This window comes from Rhincodon typus, chromosome 4 (genome assembly GCF_021869965.1).
Source record: "Rhincodon typus isolate 14 chromosome 4, sRhiTyp1.1, whole genome shotgun sequence".
NCBI classification, from domain to species: Eukaryota; Metazoa; Chordata; class Chondrichthyes; order Orectolobiformes; family Rhincodontidae; genus Rhincodon; species Rhincodon typus.
Window position 1 is genome coordinate 32,130,715 of NC_063335.1, and position 15,281 is coordinate 32,145,995.

The 15,281-nt window shown below is 40.9% G+C and overlaps 1 protein-coding gene across 1 annotated transcript in view; it reads left to right on the forward strand.

Moving 5' to 3' along the window:
* unm_hu7910 (un-named hu7910) overlaps positions 1–15,281 on the forward strand; it is a 220,646-nt gene that overhangs the window by 26,248 nt on the left and 179,117 nt on the right. Inside the window, exons 2-3 of the mRNA XM_048595703.1 lie at positions 7,486–7,596; positions 9,488–9,637. Of these exons, the coding sequence (XP_048451660.1) occupies positions 7,486–7,596; positions 9,488–9,637 (261 nt within the window). The remainder of the gene's footprint in view (positions 1–7,485; positions 7,597–9,487; positions 9,638–15,281) is intronic.

The following is a 15,281-nucleotide window of genomic DNA, read 5'->3' on the forward strand; positions in this document are numbered from 1 at the left end:
CTGCTAGAATGGAAGCAAGGAGTGAATGGCCTGGGTAATGGTGCAAGGCAACAGGAAATGTTAATGGAAATAGTAGAGAAACAAGAAGGTGTAAGTGGGGTGAGCAGAGTTACTGCCAGAAGCCACTGTGCTTCTCTGATAGTCATGCAAGCACTGAACACCAAAGGTGAGTGGTTTCCCTGCCTTCTGCCACGTTGGATGCTAGTTAAAAAGCTCACTGGACAAAACCTTTTCCTTCACAAACCGAACTGCAGTTTGCTGATGACCCATGTGTTTAGTTCTTAAAAAAAAAAGTTTAGTCCATTAAAGCCTGACTGTAATCTATAAATATCAGTTGCTTGAAACTTCATAATGTATATTTTTCCATGCAGATCGCTTGGGAGTCTGTAATGTCTCCTTTTTGGGTTTCTCTATTTATGAATACATTCTGGTTTTCACACCTGGAATGTTGTCCCCATCAGTGCAGAAGTATTGATGGTGTGTAGTCAGCCTACTGCACAGATGTTAATAATTTGTAAATTCAGTTTCAGGTTAGACGGATGGCTAGTTTTGGAAATTATAATGTTGCTGTACTGTTGAAGGCAAAGGTGTCCATTTGAGGTTTAGGGAAATGTTGAGATACCTTTGTATATCTGACATGGTTTTCCTCAGGGTGAAGTGATGGTGTCATGGCTTCAAATTATAAAAGTTGATGACTACAATATGTGACACAAAAGCGTGCAAAGGCAAAAGTGTGGAGCATTTAAATATCGAAAAGCTTTTTGTTGTATTTTAACTGTGTAAAACAAACACCTTTAGGTTGTAAACATGTTCATGTCAAACTTGCCCACTTCTGGTTTTAAAGAAGGTGGGTTGAATGGGTTTGACCAACCTACACTAAGGAAGTTCAGACATTGACACATTTAAAGGCGTCTGTGTACCTTCATTTTAAGAGAGCTTATATTGTATTTTCGCTGCATTTTCTGCGTTTTCTAGACCTTGAGTCTGAGGTAAAAGAGAAAAATACCTGGTTTTGCAAATTTTGTATCCTGCAAGCCCTGTTAAACCCAATTATCCTCAGCTTCTTATATCCAGGCTCATCGAACCATTGTTCCATCCCCTAAAACCTCTACAATGCCTTTATCACAGAACCTATCTGCTGCTTGATTATAGTCCTCTCTTTGAGCCAGCCAGCCAATCAGGTCCTATTTTAGACAGGGAACAGTATATGATATCCACCAATCTTTGCTCCAAGTTTCATAGCTACTGTGGTTTGGTTGAGAGAGCAGAGAGAGAGAGATTATAGCCCAGAAACAGGGGTTGCTCAGTTTGCCAGAACTCTGAATTTGACCACCATGGTATATGAGTTTTGTTTTTGTCTAAATTGCTATGATGCAGTGTTGCCATACGTATTTCAATAGCATCATTGAGTGGTATTCCAGTGAGTATATTAGCAATGTCAAATGAGCACATGGACACAGCATCGTTGTTTAGTGTGGTATTTCCAAATGTGAGGAATCCTTCACTTTGTGGAAAGCTTGTTAACAACTGGTTGTACTAATTCATCCAACCATTTGGCTAGTTCACATTGCGTAGAACTAGACATGATAAGACAGGGCATAAAGGGACATAATCTTTGTGTGTCTTGGGCTATCAGAATATATAATTACAGTGAACTGGGAGGATAAACCCTGTAGTACATTCTATTTGGCAGTTTGAAGCTATTGTACAACTTGAGTAAGTGTGCTTTTTATTATTTTCTAATCAACCTGTCCAGTGATGCTATCTCAAACCTCTACAGCAGGTAGGACTTGAACCCTGATCTCAAATTTAAAAAAAATGTTTGTTGAGCAAAGCGAATAAGGCTGTCTGGTCAGTCTGTATGTGCGTTTCCAATAGACAGAAATTTAGACTCTAATTAAGAATGGTGCGCAGTTTTTTAACGATAGTTGCGCTTGTTAAGGATGACTATTCCAGTCCTTTTGCGTTTACTGATAGAAATTTCTGTGTTGGCCTTGATGCTTGGCAAATGTTCAGAATGCACGTGGAAATGCTGGTATGATGCCTGGAAGACTGACGGATCAGATTCAAGAGTACATCCTTTGGCTTTCACAAAAACAAGGAACTGATCATGCTCAATCAACCTGTACTTCTGAAACTCTTGGTATAGTATCCAACATTCGATATGGTTATAGAATTGAGCAACCTTTGGACAGCTTTGCCCTCGATAATAGGAGCTTCTTGAATGTTGTTCAAACTCATCTAATTCAGGCAAGTGGAGAGTAGTCCCTCACGCTTCTGACTTGTGCAGTGTAGTTGGTGGACAGATTCAGGGGAATCAGGAGATGACTTATGCTGAGCAGGATTCCTGACCTGTGACCTGTTCTAGTAGCAACACTATTTAAATGGTTAGTCCAGTTCAATTTCTGATCACCGGTAATCCTTAAGATGTTATTGCTGGATGCAGTGATGAGAATGTCAAGAGGCGATAGTTACATTCTTGTTGGAAATGGTCATTGCCGGGAACATGAGTGATGCGAATGTTGCTTGCTACTTATTAACCTAAGGCTAGAATTTTTGCTTCATTAGATATGGACTGAGGAGTTGAGTGGTTCTGAACATTGTGTAATCAGCAACAAATGTCCCCACCTCTGACTTCATGGAGGGAAACTTATTGATGAAGTAGCTGAAGATGGCTGGTGACCTTTTATTGTTTCTAAAGCAACCCCCAATCCTCAGTGTTACTAATATTTGTTCCAACTTTACAAGTTTCTTCTTAGAGTGCAGAAGAAAATTGGTGAGAATGGTTCCAGTGATGAGGAACATCAAATAGAATGGGGATGTGGGACTATTTTTCTTGAAGAGAAGGTTGACAGGAGATTTGATCGAGGTATTCCAAGACATGAGGGCTCTGGACAATGTAGGTGGGGAAAAGCCTGTTCAATCTGGTGGGACGGTTGGAAAAAAAGGCATAGATTTAAGATAATTGTCAAAAAAATGGAATGGAGACAGGGGAAAAATATCTTTGATAATTTCCTTGGACCTGATTTGAATGCACTGTAGGATATTAAAAGAAGTTACATTGATCGTAATCTTAGGATGGTCCTTAAATTCTGAAAAAGCCCCAGAGGATTCAAAACTGTCAATGTAACATCTTTCTTTAAAAAGGAAAGGGGTCAAAAAAAAATCAGGTAATTATAGATCACTTAAAAATACCTCATTTGAGCAAGCTGAGTCACCATGGCTTCGCAAAGTAGAAATTGTGTCTGGCAAATTTATTAGAGTTGTTTGAGGTAAAGGGAAGTAGTGGATATAATTTCTTTGGAGTTTTAGAAGGTGTTTGACAAGATATTGTACATTGGGCTTAAGAGTCCATGGTGTTGGAGGTAGTATTAGCATAGATAGAGGACTGGCTAACTACTGGAAGATCTGATGAAATGTCACTGATCTTAAAATGTTAACTCTGCATTCCTCACATAAATACAGCCAACCCAGCTGAGTTTCTCCAGCAATTTCTGTTTTTGTGTCAGATCTTCAGCATCCGTAGTTTTTTTTTTCAAAATAGTAGAAAGCTGAGGTGGTATAGGGGATGCATTATCAGGATAGCAGCCTGTAACAAGTGGAGTTCTACAGTGATCAGTACTAGGCCACAATTATTTACAATGGATATTAATGAGGAATAATAGATGAGGAAAGTGAATGTAGTATAGCAATGTTTGGGAATGGCCGTAGTAGGTGAGAAGGTAAATGGTGCAGAGGGCACAGTCTGCAGAGAGATATAGGCTGGTTAAGCGTGTGTGCAAAACCTTATGAGCTGCTGCACCTTAGCAGGAAGAATAGAGGAGGTGAATATTTTTTAATTGGAGAAAGACTGTGGAAAGCTCCAGCAACAAGGGATTTGGAACTCCTCGCACGTAAATTCAGGTAATAAATAGAATGTTGGCCTTTTATTTCAAAGGGAATTCACTATAAATAATGAAATCTTGCTCAAATTATACAAGGAACTACTTACATCACACCTAGAATACTGCAAACAATTTTGTTCCCCTTACCTAAAGAAAGATCATGGAATAATACAGTACAGAAGAGGCTTATTGAAACCGTACCACCGAAAATCCACTAAGTTTGCACTAATCCTACTTTCTGGCACTAGGCCCATATTCAAGAATGTTAAGACACTTCACATGCACATCCAAGTACTTTTTCAAAGGTTGTGAGGTTACCTGCCTCAACTGCTCTCCCCAGGCTAAGCATTCCAGACCCCTCCCATCCTCTGGGTGAAACGTTCTTCCTTGTAAATCTCTTGCCTATCACCTTAAAAGTATGTCCCCTTGTTACTGAGCCTTCAATTAAGGGGAAACAGCTGCTCTTCTATCCACCTTGTCCACATCCATTGTAATCTCATACACTTCAATCAGGTTCCTCCCCTCACATCCCTCCTCCAAAGAAAACAACAGCTCATCCAGCCCATCTTTATGGCCAAACTGCTTCATCCCAGGCAATATCCTGGTGACTCTCCACTGCACCCCCTCCAGTGCAATCACACCCTTCCCATAGTGCGTTGACCGCAACTGTGACCAGTACTCTAACTGTAGCATGGGAACAGTTTTTAAAAAAAAGTCCAGAATGATGATAAGTGACTAAGTATTTAAGTTCCAGTCCATGCCCACTGGCCCCAGAGCACAAGGCCATGCTGCCTCCATGTGCTGGCTTCCATCCAGGGCTTACTTGACGTTGCTTGGCAACTGGCCGTTCGCTTTGCTGCGGGGCTCGGCCCATGCTTGATGCGCTCCTTGACTCCAGTCTCCAGGTAGGGCAGAATGGGTGGAGAAGGAAAGAAAAGCAGTAAAAAGGAGATTTAAAAAAAGAAAAGTGAAAGGACTGGCAAGCAGAGGAGCTCCAACTGGAGTGTCCTACCCTGCTGCCATCTTGCATTATATTGCTGTAATTGCTGTCTGGACTGTCCAGAGAAGATTTATTAGGTTGATCCTGGAGATAACTGACATATGAGGAGAGTTTGAGTTGGTTGGGCTTGCAGTCATTGGAGCTTAGAAGAATGAGAGGTGACTTTAGTAAAATGTACAAGATTCTTAAGGAACTTAACAGGACAGAAGCAAAAATGTTGTTTACCTTGCGGGAGAGTTTAAAATCAAAGGACTCAATCTCAAGAAATGTTGGCCATTTAAGGTAGAGATGAGGAATTTCTTCTCTGACAGTGAATCTGTGGCATTCTGCACTGCAGAGAGCTGTATCAGCAGGTTTGTTAAGTACATTCAAGGCTGAGAGATTTTTAATCAGTGAGGAAATTGAGGATTATGGCGGAAAAGACAGGAAAGTAGAGTTGGAGAATGAGATGAGCCGTGACCTCATTGAATGGTAGAGCAAACTTGATAGCTGCCTACTTTAGCTTTTGACCCTACATCCTGTGGAATGCAGGAGGCATTGGGATCTGCCGTGCATTGCCTGAAGCTGTGTTGGAGATAGATCCAATTCTTAAGTACCTTGAGTGAATCTATTTTCTGGAAAGAATGAATGTGCAGGGATACAGGAAGGAAGGAAAGGGGAGAATTTCACTCAGTAATTTGCTTTTTGGAGAGTTGGACAGACGTGACTGGCCCAATAGCCGCCTCGTTATATTGTAATTGTTTCCTGATTCTGCTTTTGACCTAATACTATTACCTTAATCTCCATAATAAGCCACAGCTGGATTTTTCTGGCTGGACTTTTATTTTTCAACCGAATGTAGTTTTGTTAAACATTTGAATTGTTTTAGGTTTCCGACTGTTTATTAACTGCTATAGCTTTTAGCCTATATACTCGATCATGTGGACCTCTCCTGATAACTGTGTCATTCGGTATGTACCATGGAGCCATTAGGTTAGATGAGGGCAAAGAGGTAGGTTTTAAGGAGCATCTTAAAGTGAGAAAGATGAGCAGAGAGATAATAGGAGTGACTACCAGAACTTGAGGCTGGGGCATTTTTGATTCTTCTCAATGATGTGGCATTCTGTGTTTATTGCCCTTCCAAGTCTTCCTCAAGAAGATGGTGATGAGCTGCCACTTTGTACTGTAGAGGGTGGCACAGTTGCTTTGTGGTTAGCACTGCTGTCTCACGTCGACAGGGGCGCGGGTTCGATTCTACCCTCGGGCAACTATTTGTGTGGAGCTTGCACGTTCTCCCTGTGACTCGGGGCACCTAGAGGAAACCCACTGGTTACCTCCAACAGTCCAAAGATGTACAGGCTGGGTGGATTAACTGTGGGAGATGCAAAGTTATGGGGAAAGGGCAGGGTTGAGTTTTGGTGGAATGCTCATTAGAGGGTTGGTGCGGACATGGGCTGAATGGCCTGTTTCCACACTGTAGGGATTCTGTGATTCGGTGTTTGTAGATGCACAATACTGTTGGCAAGCGAGTTTTTTGACCCAGTGACTCGAAGAAACGGCGGTATATTTCCAAGTCAGAATGTTGTGAGGTTTTAAGGGAACTTGCAAGTGGTAGTGTTCCCATGTATCTGCATTTCTACAGTGCATCTTGAAGATGATACACACTATTGCTGCTATGGGGCGTTGTTAGTGGAAGGACTGAATGGTGGTGGTGCCAGTCACGTACACTTCTTTGTCTTGGATGGTGTCAAGCTGCTTGTGTGTTGTGGGGGCTGCACTCAGCCAGCCAAATGATTCTATCACATGCCTGATATCCGCCTAGTAAATAGTGAACAAGCTTTTGGGAATCAGAAGGTGTATTATCTGCTGTGACCTGGACTTAGAGCCACATTACTTATATGGTTGGTACAGTTCAGTTTGTGGTCATTGGTAAGTTCCAGAATATTGGCTTATGATTGACATGTATGTGTGGAACCGCAGGAGATGGGCAAGGTCCTCAATGAATATTTCTTATGTGTTTACTGTGGAGAAAGACGTGAAGACATGGAAACTTGGGGAAGTTAGTGACGATATCTTGGGGACAGTCCATATCACTGTAGAAGTGGTGTTGGAAGTATTAGAATGTATGAAAGTGAATGAATCTCCTCGTCCTGATCAGATTTTTAAAAAATCATTCACGGGATGAGGTGTCGCTGGCCAGGCAGCATTTATTGCCCATCCCTAATTGCCCAGAGGGCAGTTCAGAGTCAACCACATTGCTATGGGTCTGGAGTCACATGTAGGCCAGATTAGGTAAGCATAGCAGTTTCCTTCCCTAAAGGACGTTAGTGAACCAGATAGGTTTTTCCAGCAATCAACAATGGATTCATGGTCATCATTAGATTCTTAATTCCAGATATTTATAGAATTCAAACTCCACCATCTGCTGTGGTGGGATTCAAACCCGAAACGTTATCTGGGTCTCTGGATTAACAGCCCAGCCATGATACCACTAGGTCATTGCCTCCCCCTGAATATGTTGTCGTGCCCCCCCCGCCCCCACACGAATATATCGTTGAACCCTGCAAGAGGCTAGAGAAGAAATTGTGGGGGGCCTGGCTGATATATTTGTATCATTTTTAGCCACGGGTGAGGTCCTGGAAGACTGGAGTAGTGATGTTACGCCCTCATGCAAGACGGGCTGCAAAGAAAATCCTGGGAATTATAGACCAGTAAGCTTAACATCTGTGGTAGGTAAGTTACTTGAGAAGATTCTGAGGAATAAGATATACATGCATTTAGATTAAGGTTTGATTAGGAGTATTCAGCACGGCTTCGTGCATGCGAGATCATGCCTCACAAATTTGTTAGTTTTTTGAAGTGCCCAGGAAGGTGGTTGAGGGCAGGGTGGTAGACATCTATATGGATTTCAGTGAGGCCTTTGATAAGGTTCCACATGGTAGGCTGCTCTGGAAGGTTAGATCACATAGAATGCAGGGAGAGCTGGCAAATTGGATACGCAATTGGCTTGATGGTAGGAAGCAGAGAGTAATAGTGGAAGGATGATTGTCGGACTGGAGGCCTGAGACTAGTGGTGTGCCTTAGGAGTTGGTACTGGGCCCATTGCTGTTTGTTATCTATATCAATGATTTGGATGAGAATGTACGAGATTTTAGTAGGTTTGCAGATGACACCAAAATAGGCGGTATCATGAACAGTGAGGAAGGTTATCATAAATTGCAACAGAATCTTGATCAGCTAGGGAAGTGGGCCGAGAAATGGTAAATGGAGTTTAATATAGATAAGTTATTGCATTTTGAAAAGTCAAATCAAGGTAGGGCTTTAAGGAACGTAGTGGAAGAGAGGGACCTTGGAGTTCTCTGCAAGTGGAGTCACCGGTCGACAGGACAGTGAAGAAGGCTTCTGGCACACTGGCCTTCATCAGTCAGGGCATTGAGTACAGACTTTGGGAAGGTATGTTGCTGTTGTACAGTATGTTGGTGAGGCTGCACTTGGAGTATTGTGTTCAGTTTTGGTCACCTTGCCATAGGAAGGATGTTATTAAACTGGAAAGAGTGCAGAAGGAATTTACAAGGATGTTGGCAGGACTCAAGGGACTGAGTTAGCAGTAGAAGTTGGACAAGCGAGGACTTTTTTCTTTACAGTGTAGGAGACTGAGGGGGGATCTTATAGAAATGTATAAGATCATGAGAGGCATGGATAGAGTGAATGCAGTCAATCTTTTTCCCAGGGTTGGGGAATCAAGGACTAGATGGCGTCAGTTTAAGGTAAGAGAAAGAATACATGGGAACCTGAGGGGCACCTTTTTTTAACACTGAGGGTGATACATATATGCAATGAGCTGCTAGCAAAAGTGTTTGAGATGGATGCATTAATAACATTTAAAAGGCATTTGGATGACTACATGGTTAGGAAAATTTAGAAGGATATGGCCCTTGTGCTGGGAAGTGGCGTTTGCGTGGATGGACATTTTGGTCAGCATGGACCAATTTTGGCCGAAGGGCTTATCTCTGAGCTGTAGGACTCTGGCATCCTGTGAATGGCTGCCCCCAGTAGAGTGATCAGTAGTTGGGAATGTTCAAGAGGCCAGAATTTGGAAGACTGGTGTGGGAGTGTGAGGAGGGATCATTGTACATATTGAATTGATGTTGTGGTTTTGGATAATGTTGCCAAGGGATGGTATAAAAATGGAAGGAATAAAATGGATTTGTGGGTTGTGGGGGAGGGACTTGAAATAAAGGTAGAGGATACTGATTTGCTATTACTCCTCATCTTGACCCTTTTTTTGTTTTTTTCATTTGTCCCACTACCATTCCTTTCTTGCCTTGCACCATCAATCTTTCTGCCACTGAAAGACTTTTCATTTTTTTTAAGCCACTTTTCCCTGTTTGAGAACTTGCTTAAAGCCAGTTACTTCTCTAATTTTTTTTCCAGGTCTGATGAGAGATCATTGATCTGAAACATTAACCCTTCTTTCTTCACTGACGCTGACAGTCTTGCTGAATCTTTTCAGCATTATCTGTGTTTTTAATATTTTCAACATCTTTGGTATTCTGGTTTTGGGGAATTTTCATTCATTTGCATCCACAGCAAAACCAACTAAAGAGATTTTCTTCATTTTCAGATAAACACAGCTCTCATAAAAATGGGAAGAAAAGTGACGGACCCTCTGGAAGTTCGTTCTTCACATGGTTCATGATAATTGCTTTATTGGGTGTCTGGTCATCAGTAGCTGTCGTTTGGTTTGATTTGGTGGATTACAAAGAGGTTTTGGGTAAGTTTTTCAATTTCAGTTTTCAGACCATTGAAGGAAGTTCTTTTAGACCTCCCTTGACTCCATCATTGTCACTAAATTATCAGAGCGAGGTGCACCATATCCAGCCCTGCATGCATCATAATATCCCAATTTAAAAATTGGCAAGTTTAAAGCCATTTCTTCATTACTGCTGTTAACTTCATCCCTCTCCCTGGTTACAGTTGGAGGTTGAACAATATTTGTCCCCAAGGTGAGCCTCCCACCATAAATCCCCATCATGGTTAAGGCTATACACCCTGTAACTTGTACTATGTCTGCCCCTGCGCCCTCTCCTACTGAAATCTTCATCCATGCCTTTTATTTAATCCCTGTACATGTGACTATTACACTGTACATCTGGCTGTTCTCCTTCGTTCCATTCTTTAAACCAGAAGTCATCAAAGCTGTTTGACTGCGTCCTTCCTTGCATAAAGCACTGTTTAATCCCCTTCTTGTTACACCTTGATTTTAAAACACTCATCTTTGTTTTCAATTATCTCCATGGCTTTATCTCTACTTATCTCCTGTTATCTTCTCCAATCCCACAAACCTCCGATATCTGCACTCTAATTCTGACCTTTTGAGCCTCCCTGATTTTTATAATTGATGCGTATGCTTTCAGCTGCCAATAACCTAAGCTTTGGAATTTCCTTCCCAAGCCCTCCAGCTATGTACCTCTTTTTGTCCTTAAGATGCTGCTTGAAATCTACCTCATTAACGAAGCTTTGGGCCGTCTGCCCTATTACTACCATATATGTTTTGGTTTTGGACGTTGCTTGATGAAGTGCTGTAGGACTATTTTTAGTACTTTAAAGGTGCAAAACAAAAAGTGGTTTGTGGCTTGGGTCTGGGTTAACTTTTTTTGTGTGTATAACCGTACTAATCTGGAATATGTTTGAAATGTTTACTTTTATTATGCATGCAGCTAAAGCAAAGGATTTTCGTTATAATTTTTCACAGGTATTACAAGGTAGGACTTTCCCTGTTCTTGCATGCTATTTTATTTCTGCTATCTTGAAATCTCCCTTGTACATCCGATTTTCTATTGAAACCTACAATATTAACCTTTCTTCTTCTATCTTGGGATTTGCAATACACATTGATTCATGTTTCATTTGCTTTATGTTATAGTTTGTAGAATCACTTTTTCTATTACACAATATTGAATATGGGAAAGTAGCATAAATGCGCACTATTTTTAACATCAACTTTCAGAAATGGCCCCAGTATGTTTTAGTTCTTGTCTGATCCCCTAATGAGATAATAGTGGCAATGTTATTTCTCCTGAATAATTGCATTTGTAATTCGATGTTCTGCTAAATTAAGGTTAAAGTCAGTTTTATTTGGAGGGGTGCTGGCATAAAACCTACTTGAAAATGAATGTTATTCTGAGAAAGTGATAATACAAAACTTATTGCAATCATTTTGGTTTGCAGTATAGCAGTTAATTTCAGTTACAGTTCTAGTGCATTTTTTAAAACAAAATCCACAATACAAAATATTTGTTACTTTGTGTGCTATTTTGCATTAAATTTTTCTAGTCAAAGTGAGCTACATGCGATTTCAAAAATGTTTTGGCTGTCTAGATATTTTCAATTCTGCCGTTTGATAATATATCTAACAATGCTGACGTAAAAATAACACGAAAATTTATACTGGTGAAATCATTCTCTTTCCTGTTCTTTCAACCCAAATCCATATACCTTACCCATAGCGAATAAGACATAACTTGAATTACTGAGGAATATCTAAAATGACTACCTTTTGGTTTGGTTTGGACTTCCGTTTTATATTTTAATGACATTGATTGGTTGAGTATAGGAGTTAGGAGGTCATGTTGCGGCTGTACAGGACATTGTTTAGATCACTTTTATAATAGTGTGTTCAATTCTGGTCTCCCTGCTGTAGGAAACTTGAAAAGGTTCAGAAAAGACTTACAAGCATGTTGCCAGGGTTGTCGGGTTAGAGCTATAGGGAGAGGCTGAATTGCTACGGCTATGCTCCCTGGAGCGTTCGAGGCTGAGACGTGACCTTATAGATGTTTATAAAATCATGAGGCCCATGGATAGGGTGAACAGCCAAGGTCTTTTCCCCAGGGTGGGGGAGTCCCTAACTAGAGGGCATAGGTTTAAGGTGAGAGGAACAAGATTTAAGAGACCTGAGGCCCAACCTTTTTGCGCTGAGGGTAGTGCATATATGGAACAGGCTGCCAGAGGAAGTGATGGAGGTTGGTACAATGACAACCTTTAAAAGGCCTCTGGATGTGTATATAAATAGGAAGGGTTTGGAGGATATGGACCAAATGCTGGGAAATGGGACTAGATTCATTTAGGATATCTGGTCAGCATGGACGAGTTGCTGTACTATGATTCTATATATGACTCTGTCAAAGAACCAGCTATTAGGTTAGGAAGCCTAATGCTGTTTTGAAAGAATGCAGAGGAGGAATGGGTGGTACATAATATTGTTGGTACTGGATGGAATAAGTATGATCAGAATACGTAGAATCCATGTGGGTGGAGGTTAAGAAATAGTAAGGGAATGAAGACACTGTTAGGCATAGTCTCTAGTACCCCTAAACGTAGCTATATGGTGGGACAGAGAATAAATCAAGAGATAATAAGAGCATGTAACAAAAGGCATTAATCAGGCATGACTTGAATCCTCATGTAGTTTAGTCAGATTGGTAGAGGAAGCCATGAGGAAGAATTAATCGAGTGTATTCAGGATAGTTTTCTAGAACAGTATATTGTGGATCCAAACAGATCAGGCTATTTTAGATCTGGTGATATACAATGAGGCAGGTTTAATAAATGATATCAGAGTAAAAGATCCCTACGGAATCAATTACTGTACCGTGGCAGAATTTAGCATATGGTTTGAGAGAGACAAACTTGGGTTGAAAATAACTATGCTAAGCTTAAACAGGGGCACCTACAAAGATATGAGAGCAGACCTGGCTAGAATGGACTTTGAAAGGAATTTAGCATAAAGACACAGACAGTTGAGGCACAATGGTAGATGTTTAAGAAAATAGTTAATGGCTTATGGCAAAGATATATTCTAGTGAGGAAAAAGGATACCAGAAAAAGGATAAGCCAACCATGGAAGTTAAGGAATTCTGGGGAAAAAACAAATTGATGGTGAAACTCAGCTGGTCTGGCAGCATCCCTGGGAAGAAAGCAGAGTTAACATTTCAAACCCAGTTACTCTTCAGAACTGGAGTTTTACCGGCAATTTTGTTTCAGATCTCGAGCATTCGCAGTTCCTTTGTTTTCTTAAGTATCAAATTGAAAGAAAAAAAGTAATTGTGGTATAGTTTAGTAGTAAACTGGGGGATTGGGAATGTTTTAAAAACTATCAAAAGATGACTAGAAGGGAAATAAACAAAAAATAAGCTTTGCTCGTAACCTTACAAGTAATATCAAAGGAGACATCAAGAGCCCCTGTATAATGTCATGGACCAGACCAAACACCCTCAAAATGTATTAAGAAAATAGCCTCGAGCCCAACTTATTCTTACTTTAGAAGGCAAGCATAAAGTACGTCCGGAATGCATTTTGATTGGTCATACTATCAGGCTTAAGCAAAACATACTACTTATACTACAGGTGTAACACAGACAAAATACCAAATTTTTAAAAAACTTAACTGTAACTTTATCAAAATACTTAAAATAATATATATGTTAACTACCACTGATTAGATGTTCCAAGATAGTAACATCGCATAAACACGCCCTTGGCAGAGGCAAATTCAGTAAAATAGATTGTCTCACATAGTGTTTCTCTAGTCTAGGAGGAAAGAACATGAAGAGAAAACTGCAAGGGAGAGAGAACTCAAGCATTTTGCTGTAGCACGGAGAGATGTACAGCAGCTTCCAAACCTCAACTGTACTGAAAGCTATGCTAAAGTCCTGGTTCTGTGGGATCTTAACCCCACCTGAACATGCTGTGTTCCAGCTTTAAAACAAAAACACCCAAAGCCTCACAAGCTGTTTAACTTTATTAACTTGGAACAGACTGATTGGGACCTCTGTCTCAACTTCTCTCTTTTAAAAGAAACATGAGGACAAAATACACCTCTTAAAGGTATAGTGTTGTCACACCGTCCCCACCCCCCCTTAAAGAAACAGTCATAAATATTCAAATGGCTTCATTTTTTATAAACCTTCAGTCTAATGCTGTTAGACTACAATACATGTACATCACGTTAACTCTAAGCATGCAAACATTCAGTTCCCTCCCACCTAACTGCCCCTCCCTCCTCACTGACCAACCCCCATTCCAACTCCCTACCTACACTCACCTGTACTGGCTTCATGTCCGCCTCCTTAACCTGTCCATCTTCTCTCCACCTATCTGCTCCTCTATCCACCTTCTATTATCGCCTCCCCCTCTCTCTCTATTTATTTCAGAGACCCTTCCCCTCCTCCATTTCTGAAGAAGGGTCCAGACCCGAAACGTCAGCTTTCCTGCTCCTCTGATGCTGCCTGGCCTGCTGTGTTCAACCAGCTCCACACCTTGTTATCTCAGATTCCAGCATCGGCAGTTCCTACTATTTCTCCGTTCTATAGTCCATTTTTTCTGCCTGAGCAGCTGTCTTCACTCATCAAAGTTGTGACAACGCATTGGCAGTTATGTTCTCTCGTCCTGAAATGTGTATAATTTTCAAATTGAATGGCTGCAATAAGTAGTATGGAATTTTTAATCATAAATTTTTCCAAATACTTTAAGATGTTGTGATCTGTATGTACAATTGTCTCAGGCACATTACTGGATATTCAAATGTTGAAATGTTGCGATGCCAACACCAAACTCATGGTTTCCTCTCAATGCAGGAATATTTCTGTTAATGAATATTCAACTTTCTGGAAAAATATTCAATAGGTCTTTCTATTCTGTCATTGTCATCTTCTAAGACTTATAGCACTGACACCCACCCCATGCTCGTTGATAGCCACTTTGAATGGCTTTGTGTAAGTAGGTGTGGCTAACACTGGGACAGTGGTTAACACAGCTTTCAGGCTGACATTCCTCCATCCACAGAAATTTTCTGCACTTCAACAGGTCAGTCAGTGAAGCAACCACGCTGCTTACATTCAGTTCGAACTAGCTTAACCACTTAGTCCCAGGAATTGTACTATTTCCCATTTCTTCGATGGTATGGGAAACTCCCCAATAACATTTGTTTTCACATCGCATAGGGCCTTTGTCTATGTCCAATGACATGGCCCAGGTATGTGACTTGGGCTTTTGCGAACTCACTCTTAGCCAGGTTTGTGGAATACAGCGTAGGAAAGTGTGAGGTCGTGCACTTTGGTAAGAAGAATAGAGGTATGGACTATTTTCTAAATGGGGAGAAAATTCAGAAGTCTGAAGTACAAAGAGACTTGGGAGTTCTAGTCCAGGATTCTCGGAAGGTAAACTTGCAGGTTGAGTCAGTAGCTAGGAAGGCAAATGTAACTTTGGCATTTATTTTGAGAGGACTTGAATATAAAAGCAGGGATGTACTTCTGAAGCTCTGTAAGGCCACATTTGGAGTGTTGAGTGGAGTTTGGGCTCTATATCTCAGTAAAGATGTACTGGCCCTGGAGCGGGTTCAGAGGAGGTTCACGAAAATA